The sequence below is a fragment of the Mustelus asterias genome, chromosome 9 (genome assembly GCF_964213995.1).
Source record: "Mustelus asterias chromosome 9, sMusAst1.hap1.1, whole genome shotgun sequence".
Classification (NCBI taxonomy): Eukaryota; Metazoa; Chordata; class Chondrichthyes; order Carcharhiniformes; family Triakidae; genus Mustelus; species Mustelus asterias.
Window position 1 is genome coordinate 45,032,965 of NC_135809.1, and position 23,427 is coordinate 45,056,391.

Here is a 23,427-nt window from a genome sequence, read left to right on the forward strand (position 1 = left end):
AGGTTAAAGAGATGTGTATTGTCTCCAGCCAGGACAGTTAGTGAGATTTTGCAAGCCCAGGCAAGTCGTGGGGGTTACAGATAGTGTGACATGAACCCAAGATCCCGGTTGAGGCCGTCCTCGTGTGTGCGGAACTTGGCTATCAGTTTCTGCTCAGCGACTCTGCATTGTCGTGTATCATGAAGGCCGCCTTGGAGAACACTTACCCGAAGATCAGAGCCTGAATGTTTGGAAGGGAACACTCCTGCCTGGTGATTGTCGAGGGTGTCCATTCATCCATTGTCATAGCGTCTGCATGATCTCACCAATGTACCATGCCTTGGGACATCCTTTCCTGCAGCATATCAGGTAGACAACGTTGGCCGAGTCACAAGAGTATGTACCGTGTACCTGGTGTATCTGCTCAGACGAGGAGGATCACAATAGACACCTAAAGACGCCCTCATAAGAACAGGGTATGGCGCTCGGCTCATCGATCGACAGTTCCGATTCGCCACAGCGCAAAACCGCACCGACCACCTCAGAAGGCAAAAACGGGACATGGCGGACAGAGTACCCTTCGTCATCCAGTACTTCCCCGGAGCAGAGAAGCTACGACATCTTCTCCGGAGCCTTCAACATGTCATTGATGAAGACGAACATCTCGCCAAGTCCATCCCCACACCCCCACTTGCCTTCAAGCAACCGCACAACCTCAAACAGACCATTGTCCGCAGCAAACTACCCAGCTTTCAGGAGAACAGTGACCACGACACCACACAACCCTGCCACAGCAACCTCTGCAAGACGTGCTGGATCATCAACACGGATGCCATCATCTCACATAAGAACACCATCCACCAGGTACATATTCTTGCGACTCAGCCAACCTTGTTTACCTGATACGCTGCAAGAAAGGATGTCCCAAGGCATGGTACATTGGGGAGACCATGCAGACACTATGACAATGGATGAATGAACACCGCTCGACAATCACCAGGCAGGAGTGTTCTCTTCCTGTCGGGGAATACTTCAGCAGTCATGGGCATTCAGCCTCTGATCTTTGGGTAAGCGTTCTCCAAGGCGGCCTTCACGATGCACGACAACGCAGAATCGCAGAGCAAAACCTGATAGCCAAGTTCCGCACACATGAGGACGGCCTAAACCGGGATCTTGGGTTCATGTCACACTATCTGTAACCCCCACGACTATGCTGGGCTTGCAAAATCTCACTAACTGTCCTGGCTGGAGACAATTCACACCTCTTTAACCTGTGCTTAACCCTCTCTCCACTCACATTGTCTGTACCTGTAAAGACTTGATTACCTGTAAAGACTCGCATTCCAACCATTATCTTGTAAATTGAGTCTGTGTCTATGTAAGCCCTGTTTGTGAACACAACTCTTCACTCACATGAAGAAGGAGCAATGCTGCGAAAGCTTGTGCTATCAAATAAACCTGTTGGACTTTAACCTGGTGTTGTGAGACTTCTTACGGTGCTTACCCCAGTCCAATGTCAGCATCTCCACATCATACACAAGTTCAACATGACTTCCTTCCTTTATGCTTCATTAACTGCTCTCTCAATCTGCGCTACCATCATGAATGACTTATGTACATATATACTGAGGTCCCTCTGTTCCTGTAGCCCCTTTAGAGTTTCTCCCTTTATTTTATTCTTCCTGCCTCACACTTCTCTGCATTGAACTTCACCTGCCACTTGTTTGTCCAATCCACTAACACGTCTGTGTTCTTTTGAATAGATGAAATGCAAATAACTGTAATTGATTTACATGGTACTAATGGCATGTTGTTTGAGTAAATGTGCTTACACTACCTTGAAAACAACAAGCCGGAGTGATATGAAGGTGTGTGTGTCATTTTGATTAAGAATTTCATATTTCAGTCTCGCTAGCCCACCAAAGGAATACTGTTTCTCAGAAAATAAAAAAAAACAATAAACTCTAGGATCTAAAGACAGTGGTATCCTCCTCACCGTTGACATTTCCAATCTTCATATCATCTGCAAATTTTGAAATCATGCCCTGAACACCACAGTTTAATATACATCAGGAAGAGCAAGGCTCCCAACACTGACCCCTGGGGACCCTCACTACAAATCTGAAAAACAAACATTTATCACTACTCCCTGTTTCCTGTCACTAAGCCAATTTCTTACCCAAGTGCCAACTTTCCCTTTAATTCCAGGAGCTAGAATTTTGCTCATAAGTCTGTTGTGTGACACTGTATCAAATGTCTTTGGAAAATCTTTGGAAAACAGCATTACGCTTATGAACCTTCACTGTTACCTCCGCAAAAAACTCTAGCAAGTTAGATGAACATGGTTTTCCCTTAATGAATCCATGCTTGTTTTTCTTACTTATCCTGCACCTGTCTAAGTTAATTTTATCCTGAAGTATAGTTTCCAAAAGTTTCCCAGTCAAACTGCACGGTCTACTGTTGTCCGCATTATCCTTGCACCCATTTTTGAACATTTGTGTAACATTTGCAATTCTTCAGTACCACCGCTGTGTCTAAAGAAGATTGAAAGATTATCACCAGTGTCTCTTAAATTTCCACTCTCACCTCCGTCAATATCCTTGAATGCATCTCATCCAGTCTTGCTACCTTATCTATTTTAAGAAAAGATAGCATTTCTAACACATCCCTCCCTCAATTGTAAATTCTGCTAGAGTAACAGTTACCTCCTCTCTAACACTGGACTGAGTAATATCTTCTTCTTTTGTGAAGACAGATGCAAAGCACTTGTTAATACCTCAGCTATTTCTTGAACCTCCATGTGCAGGTCCGTTTTTTTAGTGCCTAATCAGCCCTTCAAACTTGTCTGAATCTGTCTGATTCCGTTCCTGTGAAGCACATTGGGATGCTTAATCAGAACAAAAGTTATCTCTGCTGCTTTTTGAAAGAAGTGAACTCGACGAACTGAACAACTTCTTGTTAATCCTGTGCTTCAGTTGATGGGTTCTTTGTGGAAGTAAGCACAATGATGTGGTCAGCATGCCTAAATCTTAGTGTGATCATACCTGACATGACAGATTAATTATTTGCAAAGCAATAGTCCACATCACACCTTTTTTAGAATCTGAAAATTGTGTCCCAGCATTCATCCAAATAGAACGACTAATGATGAGTCCACTTTCCTTCTGATATTCACCACTCAGACTCACGAATGATGACATAATAATTGTGTTGTGTATTTCACTGTGAATGTGGGTTTCCTCTGGGTGCTCTGGTTTCCTCCCACAGTCTGAAAGATGTGTGGGTTAGGTGCATTGCACTGAAAGATGTGTGGGTTAGGTGCATTGGTCGTGCTAAATTCTCCCTCGGTGTACCCGAACAGGCGCTGGAGTGTGGCGACTAGGGGATTTTCACAGTAACTTCACTGCAGTGTTAATGTAAGCCTATTTGTGATACTAATAAAGAAACTTTAACTTTAAACTTTAGAACTTCAAACTTTAAAACTCCTTAATTCCTGAAGATCCCAGAGTAATTGTGGCAGGTTGTCGACCTGTTCAGGGTACTGCGTATCTCTGTGTGGTAATCTAAACGGCTTTACGTTGAAAGATTATGGCATTTCAAGTGTGATTTTTTTTGAAACGTTGCCTTCACTTAAAAGTTATTGAGGCATAAAGCAGAAGAGTGATTTCTTCTTTTCCCCTCATTTAAATCTGGCACCAACAACTTGCGAATATTGAAGCAAATTACAGGGTGGGACACTGGGCGAGTGATATCAGCACTTGCTGATAGATGGAACACCACAGCATGACATGTTATAGAGCAGCAAATATGTGGATGATGAGTAAATAGTTTGATTTTATACTAGATGATAGAACTGGGTCAACAATTTTCACTTGTGTCATGAAAATAACTCCAGGATGGTTTCTGGGGCATCTGTCTCCCTCTTTCTACTCTGAACACTGACCACCATGCAAACGGTGCGCACTTTGACTGTTTGCCTTTTATTTAATATAAAGCAGGTCCAGCATTTCCCTGCTGATTAAAGTTGTGGGCACAGCTAGACAGCAATCGAGGTTAATTCCAGTAGAAGACCCTGCGTGGAAACAGCTCCCTTATGCTGTGCCCCCATCCAGTAAAAGCAGCAAATTATTCAGTAGTGCAGAGAATCCAACTCTTGTGGTAATTGTCCAGGGAATAAGTGCACTCTAATAATTATTCATGAACAGTGCAATGGCTACAATTCTTTCTCATCGATTTTAATTAGTTCCATTTTGAATTGTAATCATTTAGCGCTGGAAAATGTGTAGTTTTCTCAGTAAATGTATTCAAGCTTCAAAATACACATTGTGCTGAAAGGTTTTTTGTTCTCTCACCAGTCATATTTTTTGCTGCCATGTTATTTTGTAGCTGAGGGTTGTTCAAATGGTTTCTGTGGTTATTGGTCTCACCAATTAGCTGACCCAGTGCATGAATATTTTTATTTTTTTAAAAGAGGAACATCATTGGGACGTTCCTATTTCTCACACCCACCATATTTAAACAAATAGTTTTGGGGTGATTTAAGTATTAAATTAATAGCACAATTTGTTAAACTCCATAATACTTTAGGAACTTTCAAGCGGTTATTGGATAGGCACATGGAGCACACCAGAATGATAGGGAGTGGGATAGCTTGATCTTGGTTTCGGACAAAGCTTGGCACAACATCGAGGGCCTGTACTGTGCTGTACTGTTCTATGTTCTATAACTACAGATAAACGTGATATTCTAAACCTGATATTTTTTCAGCTGTAAGTAAGTACAAAATGATGAGGGAAGGGCAGTGATGTGTTGACTGAGAGCTGGTGGACGCCTGTGTGATCCACAGCAACCACATCTGCAGTAAGTTTATTTTTTCTTTATTCATTCGTCATGGGATCTGGGCATCGCTGGCTAGGCCAGCGTTTATCACCCATCCTTAATTGCCCTTGAGAAGGTGGTGGTGAGCTGCCTTCTCGAACTATTACAGACCATGTGGTGCAGGTATACCCACATTGCAGTTAGGGAGGGAGTTCCAGGATTGTGACCCAGTGACAGTGAAGGAATGGTGATATATTTCTAAGTCAGGATGGTGAATACTTGGGGAATTTCCAGGTGGTGGTGTTCCCAGGTATTTGCTGCCCTTGTCCCTCTAGATGGTAGTGGTTGTGGGTTTGGAAGGTGCTGCCTAAGGAACCTTGGTGAGTTCCTGCAGTACATTTTGTAAATGGCATACACGCTACTACTGTCCGTCGAGAGAGGGAGTGAATGTTTGTGGAAGGAGGGTTGCTTTGTCCTGGATGGTGTTGAGCTTCTTGAGTGTTGTTGGAGCTGCACCCATCCAGGCAAGTGAAGAGTATTCCATCACACTCCTGACTTGTGGACAGGCTTTGGGAAATCAGGAGGTGAATTATTTGCCACAGGATTCCTAGTCAGTAACTTGCTCTGGTCGCCACAGTATTTGTATGGCTAGCCCAGTTCAGTTTCTGGTCAGTGATAACCCACCCCCAGGATGTTGATGATGGGGGATTCAGCATTGGTAATGCCATTGAATGTCAAGTGCCTGCAGCTTGAGGATCTTTGGCTCAGAGTTAATGAGCTGGAGTTGTCCGAGCACTGCAATGCTTCAGGGAGGGGGAAGGTTACAAGGAGATTTTGTCACCACATCTTCTAACATCTGTGTAACTGTTTTAAAGACCCAGCAATGACAGTCTCCCTCTGACCCACCCAACCTCTAAACCTTTTAACCACCCAAATCCCATCCACTTACTGAACCTTGCGTTCTACCTGGCCTGTCAGTTTCACCGGGCCCTTTAAACCTACCAGCTTTATGGCAGCTTGTACATGAATCCCAAAAAGTATAGCAATTAATTAGGTAGGCAAATGGATTGTTAACCTGTTCACAAACAGGGCATATAAAGACACAAACTCAATTTACAAGATAATGGTTGGAATGCAATCTTTACAGGTAATCAAGTCTTAAAGGTACAGACAATGTGAGTGGAGAGAGGGCCAAGCACAGGTTAAAGAGGTGTGTATTGTCTCCAGCCAGAAGAGTTAGTGAGATTTTGCAAGCCCAGTCAAGTCGTGGGGGTTACAGATAGTGTGACATGAACTCAAGATCTCGGTTGAGGCCATTCTCATGTGTGCGGAACTTGGCTATCAGTTTCTGCTCAGCGATTCTGCGTTGTCGTGTGTTGTGAAGGCCGCCTTGGAGAACGCTTACCCGAAGATCAGAGGCTGAATGCCCATGACTGCTGAAGTGTTCCCCGACTGGAAGGGAACACTCCTGTCTGGTGGTTGTCGAGCGGTATTCATTCATCCGTTGTCATAGCATCTGCATGGTCGCCCCAATGTACCATGCCTCGGGACATCCTTTCCTGCAGGTAGACAATGCTGGCCGAGTCGCAAGAGTATGCACCGTGTACCTGGTGGATGGTGTTCTCACGTGAGATGATGGCATCCGTGTCAATGATCCAGCACATTATCTAACTAGGAGATAACGTACAAGCTTCACAATCTGTCCTTTTGTTGGGACAGGTAACTGTAAAGCAATCATGAACGGTTCCAGTCCTTTAGAGGAAATTGCATGTTTTGAATGCTTCAGGTGAGAGAATGGCATTAGGTGAATCCCTCCCACAAATAGCCACACTGACCTGATGGGCCAAATGGCCAGCTTCTGTGCTGTAACCTGTTCTATGACTGGAAGATGGACCTTGTTGTTCTACTGGTTGGCATTCTCAAAGGGTTGCCTTGATTTCCAGTAACTCAGTCTTGTAGACAGAGGGAGGTTCCATGGGATGTCTTAGTAATAGAGGCCCAGGGTTAAAGAATATGTTCTGCTGATTGAACCATTCGAGATGAAGGCTGAAGACTCTGTTGCTGGGTGAAATCTCGAGTACAAGTTAAATGCTGAATGTCTATCATGAAGACGGTTAGCAAGGTATTGCACGTTTAATTTTTCTAGCAGAGGAGCTGCAAGGTTCTGTAATTAGCTGACATTTGCCAATCCTAACCGTTAACCTAAGCCACATGATCAGATAATAGAAGAACAAGCGCTGAAGATTAGAGGATTCATGTTAACTTGGTGCATAATTTCAGCAATGAGATTTTATCTCAGGACAACGCAAAGTTGACAATGTGTGCAGTCATACTCTGGTGATGGGAAGTGAGGATTCACTCCCAGGAATGCCTGTGTGGGTAGACTGAGGGAGAATTTAGCATGGCCAATGCACCTAACCAGCACGTCTTTGGACTGTGGGAAGAAACCGGAGCACTTGGAGGAAACCCACGCAGACACGGGGAGAACGTAAAAACACCACACAGACAGTGACCTGAGCCAGGAATCGAACCCGGGTCCCTGGCGCTGTGAGGCAGTAGTTCTAACCACTGTGCTTCCCAGAAGAGGAGACGGGAGGCTGGGGCGGGTAGAATGATTTTAAAACACACCTTTTATATTTCTCCTGTCATCACTTGGATATGAGTTACTACTCTGAAATGTTTTCTTTCTAAGGACAGTCACCTGCCTTCAATTGAACAGCTCACTTGAACTAATGATTGCCATTCAGTACAATCTGCAACCTCTGAAGCACAGCCTCCGCTGGCTGGCTAGCTGGATGCTGTTCCTGCAGAGTGGAGGTGGTGTGTTTGTTTCCACGGAAACCAGAATATGCCTGGTAGCGGCTGAATTTATTGAAGAATAGAGCTCCAGCAGTGGCCTGAGCAGAAGTGTCACTCAACCATGTACAAATAGTCTGTGCTGCTCCACAAATGTTGTGGTCTTTTTATATTCATCCAAGTTATTGTAGAATAAGAATAAAATTGCACTGACCTTCTCACGTTGACCTAGGCATTGGAAATGACAAAGGCACACTCTGCCCAGTCAACTCTGCAAAATCATCCTCACTAATATGTGGAGAAATGCTCCAAATTTGGAGCGCTGTTGACAGATTAGTCGAGCACCAGCCTGATGTAATCAGACTCCCGAATTATACCTTCCAGCCAATGTCCCAGACTCCTCCGTCACCATTCCTGGGTATGTTTCATCCCACTGGCAAGACAGGCGCACCAGAATTGGCAGCACAGTGGTATGGAGGGAATGGTCCTGGGTGTCCAAACTTCACTCCAGATGCCAAGAAATTTTGTGGCATCAGATCAAACATGGGCAAAGAAACCACCCACTGATTATTGCCTAACAATGCCCCCCCCCCCCCGCCCCCCCCGCCCCCCCCCCCCCCCCCCCCCCCCCCCCACCCCCCCCCCCCCACCCCCCCAGCTGATGAATCATTCTGAAGGGAGAGGGTGAACAGCCAGTTGTTGTGTGGTCCACATCAGGACCAATGACGTAGGTAAGAAGAGGGATGAGATCCTGAAAGCAGAACATGGGGAGCTAGGAAATAAATTACAAAGCAGGGCCTCCAGAGTAGTCATCTCAGGATTACTCCTAGAGCCAAGAGACCGGGAAGAGGGGAATAGAGCAGATAAATGTGTGGCAGGAGAGAGGGATTTGGATTCCTGAGGCATTGGGACTGATTGTGAGGAAGATGGGGCCTGTACAAGGTGGACAGTCTGTACCCCAGCAGGACCATATAAACGGGCATGATATAATTGCGATTACGGAGACATGGCTGCAGGGCGACCAAGGCTGGAAACGGAATATCTAAGGGTACTCGATATTTGGGAAATGCAGGCAAAAAGAGAAAAGAAGCAATGGTAATGTTAGCAGAGGAATTTAGGTGTTCTGGTACACTGAGTCACAAGATGTTTGTATGCAAAAGCAGCAAGTGATTAATAAAGTTAATGGAATGCTATCCTTTGTAGGGAGAGGAATTGAACATAACGTATGCTATGTTTCAGTGAAACAAGACATTGGTGAGACCACATCTCGAATATAATGGACTGTTTTGACTTCCTTATTTAAGAAAGAATATAAATGCATTGGAGGCATTACTATTCTTTCCAGCCCAGTGAGGGGTACAATGTGAGATACTGCAGCGATTGAGGTATAATTCTGCTAATGATTCACATTGATAAAATGCCTACAGTGCAGAAGGAGGCCAGTTGGCCCATTGATCCTGCACCAACAACAACTCCACCCAGGCCATGTCCCCGCAACAGCACGTATTTGCCCTGCTAGACGCCGTGACACTAAGGGGCAATTTAGCATGGCCAATCAACCTAATCCGCACATCTTTGGAGTGTAGGAGGAAAGCGGAGCACCCGGAGGAATCCCACGCAGACACAGGGAGAACGTGCAAACTCCACAGAGTTTGGACACACATTCCCCAAGCTGGGAATCGAACCCGGGTCCCTGGCGCTGTGAGGCACAGCACTAACCGCTGTGCCACCTTGCCGCTCAGGTTCTCACTTCATTTCTCATACTTTTTTAAAAGCAAGTTCCTCTTCCACCAAATGTCCCCTCTCCTCATCTCCCTTCTATTCATTGCTTCAGCCAATTGAAGAGCTTTCTTTGTGCCTCTGACTGAACCAGATTTGTTTATTCAGTGAAATCAGTTAGAGAAATGGAGTTAGATTGACCTTGCAGACTAGTCACATCACTTTCAAAGCTTGACATCAAATCTCTGAAGTCACTTGATCAAACCACAAGGTTTGTTTGTACTGTACTATCTCACTTCCACTTTCCATGTTGATTTTCTTCAAGCTACATTGACACTCCAGCTCTGAATTTTCTGCTGCCAACCAGGTCATATCTTGGACTCCTTCTGAATAAAGAGCGGAGGAGAAATCGCCTCGTGCAGCCCAAGCAAGAGAAATCTCTTCCAGTTGCTCAGTGAAGTCTGTAGCCGGGATAATATGACAATTAGCTGGAGGAGGCTGTGATTTTGAGCATTTTCTTTTAGGGGAGGCTTGTTGGCGAGTCCTTTACAGGATGAAAAATAGATATTTGGAACTTAATGGTTGGCAAAAGGGCTGCGGGGTGGAGGTGGGTGTTGCTAGTGAGTGACCTGATTGGGTCAATTACTCTGTGTGAAATTGAGCCAGACAGACTCATTTGGTAGCAGCTCTGAGTTAGTTGATCTCAGGCACTGGAAAGGTGTTACATTATCCAAAGATTCCTTCTGCATGTATGGGTGTCAGCTCAGGACTGGTTAAACCCCAACAGTAGTGCTTCTGTGATTGAGTAACTTAAATGGATACTTTGACAGGGTGCCTTTGGGTGATCAATATAGTTTTTTATTTATTCAAGGAATGTGGGCTTCACTGTACTTCTAGATAACGGTTGTGGGTATGGAAGGTGATGTCTAAGGAGCCTTGGTGAGAACCTGCAGTACGTCTTGTAGATGGTACACACTGCTGCTACTGAGCATCGGTGGTGGAGGGAGTGGATGTTTGTGGATGGGGGGGCCAATCAAGCGGGCTGCTTTGTCCTGAATGGTGAAGTTTTCCTCATAAGAGCCATTAAAGGAATGATGAAAATAAGTGTTGTGAGATTAAAAAACATAAACTTTGATTGTAGATTTATTTTTGGTGTTCTTGTAGCTCCCTGCTGTTTCCTTGAACTGTGAGGTCTCCACAAGCTAGTCAGACCAGCAGAAACAGAACCTTCAACTGATTAGTTATAAAAACCTGTAAACTAAAGCATCAATGTCTGATCTGAAGTAAAATGTACAGGTAATGTCCTGAATAAAATCTGTTAATTATTTGTATTAAAACGGGCTCACTCCAGATAAGGCTGTTTGCAATGCACCAACAAACAGTTTACTTCTAACATAAGTAGGATGTGAGTTCCAAAGGCAATAAGGCAAGATGTGTGGTGCTGACTGGAGGAAGGGTCCTGTGTAGGCAATGACACACTCATCAGTATTAACGTGTTTTTTGGGGGTCTTTTTCCCTGTGTTTGATAAAGGGAAAGCCCATGAGCGTTGATATTTTCTTTGTAACATTGGGAATTGGATTTTTTTTTGTCACATTTAAAAATGATGGCAGTTTAGCAGAATATGTAAAGAATATGTTAAATGTCTAGAACTGGACCTGGTTCAAAAAGTGTACAGAACAAATCAATACCTGTGTGTGATGATAAAGTGGGAATCTGAGGGTTCTGAATCATTTCTATTGTAGGAAACTAATTAAAGGTCCTTGGAGCAAATTACTTTATGGCAGAATTATACTTTTGGCTTTCATTAAAAATAACTGCAATAAGAAAAGTAAGGACAGGCACATTTTATTTCCTGTATCCTCTTGTTACCAGCTTGCCAACTAATGGAAACAACATATCATTATTTACATCTTTGTTATAATCCTTGTTAGGCCTTAACTTTCATAGTGGTAGAGGGAAAATTAACTTCAAATTTCTCTTCTTAGCTGTAACTGAGCACCCTGGGAGTCCCCGCTGCGCTTATTTCAATGTGTTACCTCCATCCTATAGTGAGGTGTTAAAAGGTTTCAATTTGCAGCTTAGCCAAGGCCTTGTACAAGTTCAAAATTACTCTCTGCTTTTGTATTCAACTTCTCTTGAACAAAACCAAGGGTTTTGCTTGTACCGCCAACCTTTAATGATCCATATATTGCACAAAAAGGTCCTGCTGTTCCTCCAGTCCCTTTTGAAATCGTACAATTTTAAATTGAGTTTCTTCTCTCTTATCACTCAACTATTATTTTGTACCATTCCACCTTGTATTCTCGCCTATCTGTACAGCCACCAGCTCATCTTTCACAATCCCTGTCGTGATTTTCTGTAAATTCCTATTTGGATCCCCGAAAATATCAGTTGAAAAGCCAGAAGCTGATGTGAAAATAAAACCGTGTTTGGCTCTTGTCGTTACTGTGGATCAGTAACTCTGCTGATCCGGTGTGGAAATATTAAGTGTGAAATTTTTCTTTTCCCCTCTCCTCTCTTGCACTGCCAGGTTGAAGTTGAGGTTTACCGCAGAGATTCCAAGAAGTTACCTGGTCTCGGTGACCCAGACATTGACTGGGAGGAGAGTGTTTACCTGAACCTCGTTCTACAGAAGGTACAGTGAGACTGGTCACGTGCCATCCTCAATATGCAATACCTAACATGCCTTCCAAACCAATGAAACCTATAAAACCTTGCTGACCAATGGCCTGGCTGGTTACTTCTTTGTGTGTTATAAGCCTCTACAATTGCCAAGTGATTACTTCTTATTTCAAATGCACAGAAGATTTCAAGGTGGGTTTCATGTGTCTCATTGGACTAATGCAGTGTTTGTTGTGATAGTGAGGTGGGACAGGCCAGACAGATTGTAAAGTTTAGTCTGCATTGAGTAAGCTGACTTTAATGGGGTTCTGAAATTGGCCTCCATATCCCTGGGCTAGAGAGGAGAGTCAACCAGGGTTCCAGCTCCCGGATAAATGTAAAATAGTGCGGATGCTGGAATCTGAAACAAAAACAAAAAATGCTGTTAGATCTCAACAGGTCTGACAGCATCTGTGGAGAGAATAGAGCCAATGTTTCAAATCTAGATGACCCTTCATCTCTCGACGCTAGCTCTATTCTCTCTCCACAGATGCTGTCTGATTTGCTGAGATTTTCCAGCATTTTCTGCTTTTGTTTCTGCTTTTGTTCCAGCTCCTAGAACTTGCTTATCGAAGGAAAGTTGAACATTAAAAGTAATTAATTGCTGTCAAGCGTTTTGGGATGTTCTGAAGATGTGATAATGGTTAAGTAAGGTTTGTTTTTTTCCTGTCCTGATTACTGTCTAGTGATTCCTGCTGAAAGCCTGTATATGGGAACATAAATGGAAGACAGGTTAGGTTTGGCTCTGTCCTTCTAGTTGAATAACTCAATAACAGTTCATGTTCTAGCCTTTATATAAGAAGTTGTTTCCTTCACTAACGTTGTAAATGAGGAGGACAAAATTTTGCTAGATTTACACACTTCTTAATATCCTGTTCAGTTCCATAGGTAATCATGATGTGGAGATGCCGGCGTTGGACTGGGGTAAACACAGTAAGAAGTTTAACAACACCAGGTTAAAGTCCAACTTGTTGGACTTTAACCTGGTGTTGTTAAACTTCTTACTGCAGTTCCATAGGAACAGGGCCATGACTATGTAAACCCATACAAGTTCTTCCTTTGCTTCCTCTTTTGAGTCTCACAATTGGGACAAATTTCTCGAGAATCTTTAGCACTTGCTGTGATTTCACACGCTGATTACAGCTAAACTGGAGCACCCTCTAGTGACAGCTCAATTTTTGATAGTTAATCTGATTTAGTGGTTGTAATTTGCTGTAGGAGTGAATCTAGAGAAGCGAAACTGGAGTGGATAAGACGAGCAACTCTGCAACTCCTTAACCAATCAGACTGAAAGATTGTAAAATTAACCGTGCATGATCTGACTGGGGAAGTACAAGTAAGAGTGGATGAATTTGATACCCAATCAGGTAGAGGAATAAAGAGAGCATGAAAACAAGATTGGATTAAGAGAGGAAAGACAAAGGGGAAGTCATTTTGAAAACCGTTACAATTTTAAATCTCCAACATCACTTAAAATCTGAAAGTATGAGACACAACACTTGTAGTCGTTAATTTCAGTGCCAGAGAGGTGGCTTGACAACTAGAAACTAGAAGTAGGAGTAGACCATTCGGCTCTTCAAGCCTGCTGCTCCGCCATTCATTATGATCATGGCTGATCATCGAATTCAATGTCCTGAATTCCCTTACCCCACCCCCACCCCCACCCCCATATAACCTTGACCCCTTTAGGCCCTAGAGTTGTATCTAATTTCTTCTTGAAATCAGACAACGTTTTGGCCTCGACTACTTTCTGTGGCAGTGAATTTCACACATTCAGCATCCTCTGGGAGAAGAAATTTCTCCTCCCCTCAGTTCTAAAAGTTTACCCTTTATCCTCCAACTGTGACCCCTAGTTTTAGACAATTGACACATTACATTAAGCAGGTCCTTGGATTGAAATGGCAATACAACATTGTGTGGCAAGTTTAGTTTGTATCTACTGGGCACATGCATTAAGCAGCATGAAGTCACTTATTTCAGTGGTGAGGCAAACAGCAAGATGACATTCTAGCGAAGCAAACAGTGAGGCAGACAATAATTCTTGGATTTCCACCTTTAACTGTGTATCCACAGCCACCTTAAGTTGCTATAACATTGGTACTGGCAATCATTCATGCACATTTACCTTGCTGTAATCTTAACATCAAATTACAGGCCATTTGACGGCACAGAAGGAGGCCATGCAGCCTATTATGCCTGTGCTGGCTCTTTTGAAAGATCTATCCAATTAGTCTGACTTTCCTCATAGCCGTTTAGATTTTTTTTTTCCAAGTATAAATTCAATTTCCTTTTGAAACCACCAGTTCCATCTGCTTCCAGCACCCTTTAATTGCACTACAGGTCATAGTGACACATTATAAACGCTTATAGTCCCTCTGGTCTTTTGCCAGCTGTTGTAGCCTGTGTTCTGGCTACCGATTCCCCCTGTCACTTAAAACCATTTTTCCATATTTACTCTCCAGTGCCTTCCACATTTGAATGCTTTAATTAAATTTCCCCTTAACCTTCCCTTCTCTTTGGGCAGAAAAATCCCAGTCTCTCTTGTCGTGAGGTGAAGAGCTTGGCTCTATTCTTTCATCACTGACATAAATTAACATTTTCTTTCAAGATTTGATGTAAATAAATAAACTTTGAATTTTTTTTATCTCACAGGAGTTAACAGGAACTCGTGGTTTGTGAAGTGATGGGTATCTCACTTATAATCTTCACCCTAGGGACTGGATTAGTCAGTGAAACTGACTCGTGAGGGGAGGGGCGGGATGCAGAATTCTGCCCACAAACTAAACAATACATTTTTTTTTAAGAAAAGGATTTTAAATGATTAACGTTGGGAGAGACATGTTTGACAGGAAACTTCAGTTCACATGGGGGAGCTTAAGTGGGTACGGTGTCCTATTAACAAGCCAGAGGGTACAAGTTTAAATCCAAAAATGAGAAATTGTGAAATTGGATTTGTGTAATCAGTCAATTTGTGGTAAAGCACAAAACCTACCTTATTCTTTCCTGCTGCTGGTGGGTGCATAGTGATATGTGCTGCCACCTCTATGCAGTCATGTGGCACTTGTATTCCTAATATACCATTAGGTTTGCCTTAGTGTTCATTTTTCCAAGTAAAAGCAGGAAAATTGAATTCTGACGGTTTGAAAAAATTACAAAATTGCAATTAAAGAAAAACTATTAACGGGAAGGATGAAACCCACTCATGCTGTCTGGATTTTCTTTGAAATCTGTTGAATTGATTTAATTTAATTTGATCGTTTCACTTTGTGAGCTTTTTTTTATTCGTTCATGGGATGTGGGCAGGGATATTGCCTATCCCCGAGGGCATTTAAGAGTCAACCACTGCTGTGGGTCTGGAGTCGCACATAGACCAGACCAGGTAATAAAAGCAGATTTCCTTCCCGAAAGGACATTAATGAACCAGGTGGGTTTTTTCGACAATAGTTTCATGATCATCATTTGACTTTTAATTCCAGATTTTTTATTGAATTCAAATTTCACCATTTGCCGTGGTGGGATTTGAACTCGGGTCCCCAGAGCATTACCCTGGGTCAATTGTCAATTTTTCTGGAATATTTTGTTTAATTTGTCAGTTTCCCCCCCCCAAATCAAACGTGACTGAGGAAAGAGGGACACTGACACTGGAGCTGGATGCTATGAACCTCCTGATCCTATGGCAGGTACTGGGGGACAAACTCTTCACAAACTGCCTTTTCTCTCTGTCATCATTAGCAATGTCTCTGTTTTTGTGCCGGCTGGAGTGCAGGGAATATAGCTGAACCTCTAACATTGCTTCAAATGAACCAATCTCTCACATAGCTTCACCCCATTCAGAACGTCTTGGAATAGATTCAGCTTCACACTTAATTTGGGCCAATGAAGAGATCAGAGATAACTCTAGTAAGAACACTTGCAGCTCTGGTACTGACACAGCAGAGCGGGGGGTTCAAACGTCAAACTATACTGAATTAACTGACACAAGTCAGGGCAGCAGTGGAGTCACTACAGCTGAGCTCAGTGGACTATGGAGTGGGGGGAAAAAAATCACCTGCTAAAAAAATCCATAAACGTGGATTTCTAGTGAAGGCAGACTTGATCTTGATTGTGATGCACCGTACTGCTGAACAGCCTTTCAACACTCTTGATTCACATGTAACAGATGAACATTTGGACAAGTTACCATCAGGCTGAAAGATTGGTGTGAAACCTACATTTCTCTCTCTCTCTCTCTGTGCAGCTGGAATATGTTGTAACATGTGCTGTGTGCACGCGTTCGGACGGAGGAGACATTCACATCCACAAGAAGAAATCGCAGGTGGGTGGCTGATTCGATTTTGTTTGCCAGGATACTGGATATAGAGTGTGGTCTTGCTGGCCTTGAGTTTTGTTTTTAGGCTGTGTTGAGGAGATGCACAAAAGTTCAAAATATATCTATATATTGTTACAAACCAGATTTTGGATTCAGCAAAGAAGTGATGGGGCTGACTTGTAAGCTACCCGCAAAGATCTTGCGAGCACTTTCTCCTGGATTTCACCTTCCTGACACTAATTTCATTCTGACGCCAGCTGTAGGGAATCTCTGGCATCCAGCAATACTGCTGCCATCAAGCAAGCTAAACAGCCAATCACACTGAAGAATTCTAATAGACAGCAAACCAAGGAAACAAGCCGGTTTTTATTTTTTTCACTTTTACAGAAAGTGAAATAAAGGTTGGGACATAGTCATTGGAATAAGGTAGAAGATGGATATGACCAATTTTTTTTAAAGGAAATAAGTTTAATTTAAAAATTCTATGGAATTTTGTCATGGAATGAAGAAATCTGATGCCACAAATGCTCAGAGCCAGAGAGGCTGTTCAACAATAATCATTAATGCATTGCAAAAAAAACCCACTTTTTCAAGGTTTTTACAGCACTAATTAATAGTGCAAGAAGTGGAGAGTTCATGTCAATTTACTGATATTTGAGATGATTTTTATTAAGAGCGCACCATCTGTGGAGGAGTGGGGAATCACTGATAGCAACTTCTGGATTTTTGCAATTAGCTAATATGTCGACACCAGAGGTTGCTGTCCATTTCACAGAGTAATGATAGTGAATGTTGACTTTTTAGCTGCTCTTGCAACTACAAAACCTGGGACATGTATGTCAATATACCACATTCACAATCTAACATACAAATCATCTGCTAAATGGAATGAATAAGTATTCCTAACCTCAATTCATTACAACATTGCCATTTTCTGCACTGCCACACAAGGAATTCCATTGAGGTAGGAATGTCTCACATTTTCACCAAGGTTCACCTTAATCACCCACATAAATTTGAATAATTTTTTTTTACCACAGTCAGGTTTAATTTCAACTGAGCTGATTTGGAATTCAGGACAACCAAGAAATGGGAGAGCCAGTTCTGAACCTGTATTTACCATGCCCATAGGGAATCAGTGCTTTAAGGTGGATGACAGGCCACATTTATACACGGATAGAAGCAAATGTAAGACACATTTCTCAATTTTGACCTGGTTTTAGCGCTTCATCAACCCATTCCAAGCAGGTATAAAATCTTGTTTCATTCTTGTCCACCTTCCTCACAAGAGATCAACAAATAGACCCAGCCAGCTGGCAAACCAAAGCTGTACCTCTTCACTGGGTATATTGTATCAGCTGCCTTAGTAGCTTTAGTGGGCAAACAACCAATAAGTTAGACAAGAGGCATTTCAACAGGTTAGTGACCTGCTGTGGTTTGGCCTGTTTGCAAATGGGGAGCAGTGTCAAGCCTAGACCTTGCCAATCGCTCCTCACCTCCCACTTACTGTACTGAATCTCACAGCAACTGTTTAGTTTATGTATAAGAATTTATTGTTGGTTTCCAATAGAGTTTATAGTCATGATACCATTTAAGTTCTATGGGGAAACCGCACCTGTAAGATCAATATTATTTTTCCCTGTTGCTTCTTTTTTTAAACAGCAAGTATTTGCATCTCCAAGCAAGCACCCAATGGATAGTAAAGGAGAAGAATCCAAAATCAGTTACCCAAACATTTTCTTCATGATTGACAGCTTTGAAGAGGTAATTGTTTCCTTAATATTCACTGGATGGCCTCCAGAGGAAATCCTCACATATACAGAGGAGTTTGGGGCACCGTTGTCATGACTACCCCTTGTATTGGCCTGTTTCTCTCAGACAAATTCTACCTGTGAGCCGGTAACTGATTGCACATTTTAGGTTCCAGGCACATACTGCGTTCTTCAAAAACTGTTTTGTGTCTGCGGCAAAGTGTTTTTTTTAACGTGTGGTGGCTTATGTTACATGCACACATCCCTTTGAATCAGTGGTCAGTTATTCTCTGCAGGGAAGTGGTGTCAATAAGCAACAAGATTAATAAACATACATGCCTTTGTTGCCTTTAGACATGACAGTGCCAACACACAGCTGGTTGTCATGCCAAGGTCTACCCGCTGTAAATTCGAGCTCATCCAAAACTGTGTTCTAAATTAACCAAGTGCCGTTTACCCATCACCCCTGTGCTTGCTGACCTCCGTTGCCTTCTCGTTAGGCAACAGCTTGATTTTCAAATTCTCACTAAGACAAAAGCAAAACACTGTGGATGCTGGAAATCTGAATTCAAAACAGAAATTGCTGAAATTACTCAGCGGGTCTGGTAACATCTGTCAGTAGAGGAACTGAGTTAAAGGCCAGGCCAGAACTTTCCGGCTGTTCATGCCTGTGGGATCTTATTGTCCCGCCGAAGGCACACCCCTCCGTGGGTTTCCCAGCGACATGGGATAGAGTCAATGGGAATTCCCATTGACAGTGCTGGGGCCAGAAGATCCCACTGTCAGCCAACGGGCGCCACCTCCCGTCGCAAGAAACACACCACAGGGAGGCCAGAGAATCCTGCCCAAAGTTTAACTTTCATCAGAACTCTCAGCCTAAAACATTGATTTTGTCTGCCTCTCAACAGCTCTGCCACATCTGTATTTCCAGCAGTTTCTGTTTTTATTTTAAAAGTCCCGCCCTTGTTTTCAAGTCTTCCCATTGTCTCGTCCTTCTTTGTGATTATAATCCCCTCCATCCCCGCAACTCTCTGAGATATCTGCTCTCCTCCAATTCTGGCCTCTTCTGCATTCCAATTTTAACTGCTGCACTGTTGCTGGCCGTGCTGTCAACTGCCAAGGCCTTAAACTCTGGAATTTCCTCCCTAAACCCCTCTGGCTTTCTTTCCCCCTATAAGATACTGTTTAAAATTTACCTCTTTAACAAAACATTGAGTCCTCGCCCTACTATCTCCTTATGTGGCTTGGCATCAACTTTTGTTTTATAATGTCCCTGTGAAGGGAGGGCCCTGGAAGGTTTTATTATATTAAAGCCACTATGTAGGTACAATATGTTGTTACTGGTGATTTCCCATTAATTAATGTCATCAATGCAAAATAAAAGGCCTAAGCTATCTCAGGAATGAAAATAGTCAGGAATACAGATGCTGCGCTAAGTTGTGGAGAATATGGAGATATAATGTATCAGAGCCAAAGGATGGCACTTAGAGAATCCTAGGTACAGAGAGTGGCTGCAACAGGACTCCCGGGAGGATTGAGAGGAATGGACACGGTGACTAGAAACAAAGAGTTTAAGAACTTTACAGTGGAATTGAGCAGCTAAAGATGGACAATTCCTGAGGTCATTTAGCAATTCATTGTCAGTGCAAGGATCCCTACATGAACAGCTTGGTAAATTAAGGGGCCCAGCAGTCTATTGCCTCAAGAGGAAATAAATTGCCCTTTTGTCCCTGATTTCATTTAGAGATGAGTTGGGATCTGCGCCTGGCCTGGTGCATCATAGCTGAGCTGAATATATCTATTTTCTCCTGGATTATTTTTTGCTGGTTTACTTTGTATTAATCTAGTTTCCTCTCGATGAGAGCAATTTCCTTGATCCTATTCAATCCTATCTTTCTATTTGTCCAGCAAACATTGCATGAATCAAGTCTTTGTTGATTTTCAACCCCAGTCTATCCCCTTCAGCAGCGTTGCATGCTGGGTAGTGTAATGTTCTAATTATGTTAGGGGTTGTTGGTTTTAACAGAAAAACTTGTGAGGGGGCGGTGCAGCCGGCTGGGAGACATAAGCGGAGGCTGGGTAGCAGGCGTCCCACTGGGCGCCATGGCCTCCACCTGCCTCTGGCCACCAGAAATCAGTGTGGAGCTGAATAAATTATCTAAATCAGCATTTGAATATGATTAGCGGACCCGGGACTGAAGTCTCCGGGCCCACTAGCGTCTTTCCCCCACCCCGTCAGGAGTGTTTCACTCCAGCGGGGTTTGCAATAGCTCCCCACTAGTGGGGAGTTGGTGGCCCAACCCTACTGGAGTGAAGGGGGGGCCATGGAGGCCCTCCAGAAGGTTGGGGCAAGGAGGGTGCCCCCTGGTGTTGCCAGCTTTGCAGTGCCAGCCTGGCCCCTGGCACTGCCCAAGGGGCAAAGTGGCAATGCCCAATGGTGCACCTTGGCACTGCCAACTGGGCATTGGGCAGAGCCAGAGGGAGCACTGGGATCGTTGTTGGAGGGAGGGAAAGGGCTAATTGGGGGGGGGGGGGGGGGGGGGGGGCAGTCAGGACTGAGGGGGGTGGATTGGCTCCATGGGGAGTGGGAGTGGGAGGTGGGGGTCAGGGCTGGCCCTGAGAGACGTTCGGTTGGCTAGCAATCTGGTGTCAGGGGGGCTGCATGGCCAGCGATGGAGGGTTGCTGTGCTGGCGGGCAATCGAGCTGACCAGTGATTGGGAGGCCAGCAGTGTGGGGCCACTGCGCATGTACTGATCTCGGCACTGGCAGACCGGCGCATGTGCAGTGGCCTGCCCTGCGTTATGCTGCCAGCCTCTACAGCGGGATTAGGCCCCGCCCCTGGATTTTCAGCGTGATTCACAACTGAGGCACTTTGTGGTGCACAGAATGTGGGAGATTCGTTTTGAAAATTCTGCTGAAAAAAACCAGTGGGATTTACTCCAGTTTTTACGTGAATTCGGCACTTAGAATTTTTTTGGGAGAATCCCACCCTTGGTTTACATAGACATAAACAACTACAAGGTTTGTTGCAGGAGCTGTTGTGTATACAGTGTAGAAAATGAAACTAAACAGGAGCCTGTGCATCAACTGCAGAAGCAGACCATTCAGCCCATTGTGTCTGCACCGACTTTCCGACAGAACATCCCACCCAGACCCTAACCCTGTAACCCCACGTATTTACCCTGCTAATGCCCCAACCTGCACATCCTGGGAGACTAAGGGGTAATTTAGTATGGCCAATCCACTTAACTTGTATATCTTTGGACTGTGGGAGAAAACCTATGCAGACATTGGGAGAATGTGCAAATTCCACGCAGTCACCCAGAATTGAACCCGGGTCCATGGCACTGTGAGGCAGCAGTGATGACCACTGTGCCACCATGCCGCCCATTATGTGATGGGTTCTTAAAGCAATCATGCAACCATTTAAATATAAAACGGGTAGCTCAGCTAATTCAAAGTAAGCTGTAAGGAACAATTTAGATCAATTTTCTCTGAGATTTTTGGACTTTATTTGTTACAGTTGTTTACTTTAGATGCACCTGTTTCTTGATCCAATTTGGAGTTGTGCTATAATAGGTGTGGCTAAGAAGTTTGACTTCAGCTCAAGGGATTATTGTGCTTTGTTCAACATTACACTAAAAATGCATCTATCAAAAGAGAACTTTTAAGCTCTTTGCAGAATGTGAATAACATTATGAGACAGTATTGTCTAATTCATGCTGAGGTGTTGAATGTTCTGGTTGTTTCTATGATGTTGCCTCATGTGTCTGAAGCTGTTATTCTGTCACTATTGCTGCTGCTATGTAAATAAGTTCATTTCTGTTTTGTGCATTTGCAGGTATTCAGTGACATGTCAGTGGGGGAGGGAGAAATGGTCTGTGTTGAGCTGGTCGCCAGTGATAAAAACAACACATTTCAGGGAGTAATCTTCCAGGGCTCCATAAGATATGAAGCATTAAAAAAAGTATACGATAACCGGGTAAGTGAGCTGCTCTTCTCTAATCTGCAAACTCTGAGTGATCTTGTAATCTTGCTGTATTGTGGAGAATCTCTCTATGATTGCCTTGTTGAGGGCACACATAGATTACTGTGTACAGCTTTGATCTCTTTTAAAGGGAGTGCAACAAAGTGTTGCAAGACTGAATCCTTGCCTGGCATGAGGGAGTTGACCCATGAGAAGAGACTGATCCACTCAGTCTAGAGTTTAGAAGAATGAGAGGCAAAGTAATGTAAATGTTTGGCAGGGTAGATTTTGAGAGGCTGTTTCTTTAGGCTAGGCAGTCTAGAACTAAGGGTCATGGTCTCGCAATAAGGAGTTGGCAATTTAGGAGTGAAGTGTGGAGAAATTCCTTCATTCAAAGGATGTTAATCTTTGGAATTCTCTACCCCATAAGGCTGTAGATGTTTATTTGTTGAGTAGATTGTTAGATTTTTGGATTCATTCATTCAGAGCATAATGAATAATGAACATTCATTATGCTCTGCCCAACGGCAGACCCTTGGCTCATTTATGCTTCATTCTGAGCCATTTTCCTTGACGGTTTTGTTCGGTGTCAGTGCTGGTTTGCCATTGCCTTCCACTCTCGGGAAGAGTGATGAAGTAGATCCCACGTGGTGGTGGTGGGAAGTGGGCGGGGGGAGGTGTTCAGGGATTGGCGGTGCAGAATTGTTAATGAGCTGTTCCTGTTCATCTAACTGCAGTCACCTTGAGGTGGCAATGCAATCATACCCCTGTTCTCACTTGCTGATGTTGGCAGCCAGGTCTCTCCCACCCAGACTCATATTTAAAATTCTAATATTTAGGCTTAAATTCCTCCATAGCCTAGCTATCTTTACATCCTCCAGGGCAACAACGGCCCTTATTGACCAATTTCCCCATGTGCTTCCAGCAACAGTCTTGAGATGTTTCTCCACATCTGAAAGTATCAATTGCAAGTTGTTGTTTGTGTAGTGGCAGCTGAAGTGATTGTAGTTCAGACTGCAAGGTAGCATAAAAATATAAGCAATGATCTTATTAGTACACTGTCACTGAGCAATCTACCAACTCATGTTACTTCACCTCCTGTGAAAGTACCTTGAAATATTGGACATGATACTCAATTGTCAGACCAGTGAGAGGTTAGTTGCAAAGTTAATGTCACAAAGGTTCCCTCTTCTTTTGTGCAGGGGTTTCTATCTTGTTAGAGTTTAATGGATGGAACATATAAGTATTCACGTCCCCCCACACCCCAGCATGATCTAAATGAATGATGGAATGGTTGACTCTTGCTTGCTCCAATTGGGTGCAAAGTTCAAATCTGGGATGGGCTTGGAAACAAGAACAAGCTATGTCAGAAAAATTGAGATAATATCATTGCAAAACTGAAGGCAGAGAAGTCAAAATGAGAAT

The 23,427-nt window shown here is 43.5% G+C and overlaps 1 protein-coding gene across 2 annotated transcripts in view; it reads left to right on the plus strand.

Moving 5' to 3' along the window:
- kiaa0930 overlaps nucleotides 1-23,427 on the plus strand; it is a 78,512-nt gene that overhangs the window by 38,537 nt on the left and 16,548 nt on the right. For both annotated transcript variants that reach the window (XM_078220118.1, XM_078220117.1), the window contains exons 3-6: nucleotides 11,844-11,948; nucleotides 16,212-16,289; nucleotides 17,946-18,047; nucleotides 21,877-22,017. In XM_078220118.1, the coding sequence (XP_078076244.1) occupies nucleotides 11,844-11,948; nucleotides 16,212-16,289; nucleotides 17,946-18,047; nucleotides 21,877-22,017 (426 nt within the window). The remainder of the gene's footprint in view (nucleotides 1-11,843; nucleotides 11,949-16,211; nucleotides 16,290-17,945; nucleotides 18,048-21,876; nucleotides 22,018-23,427) is intronic.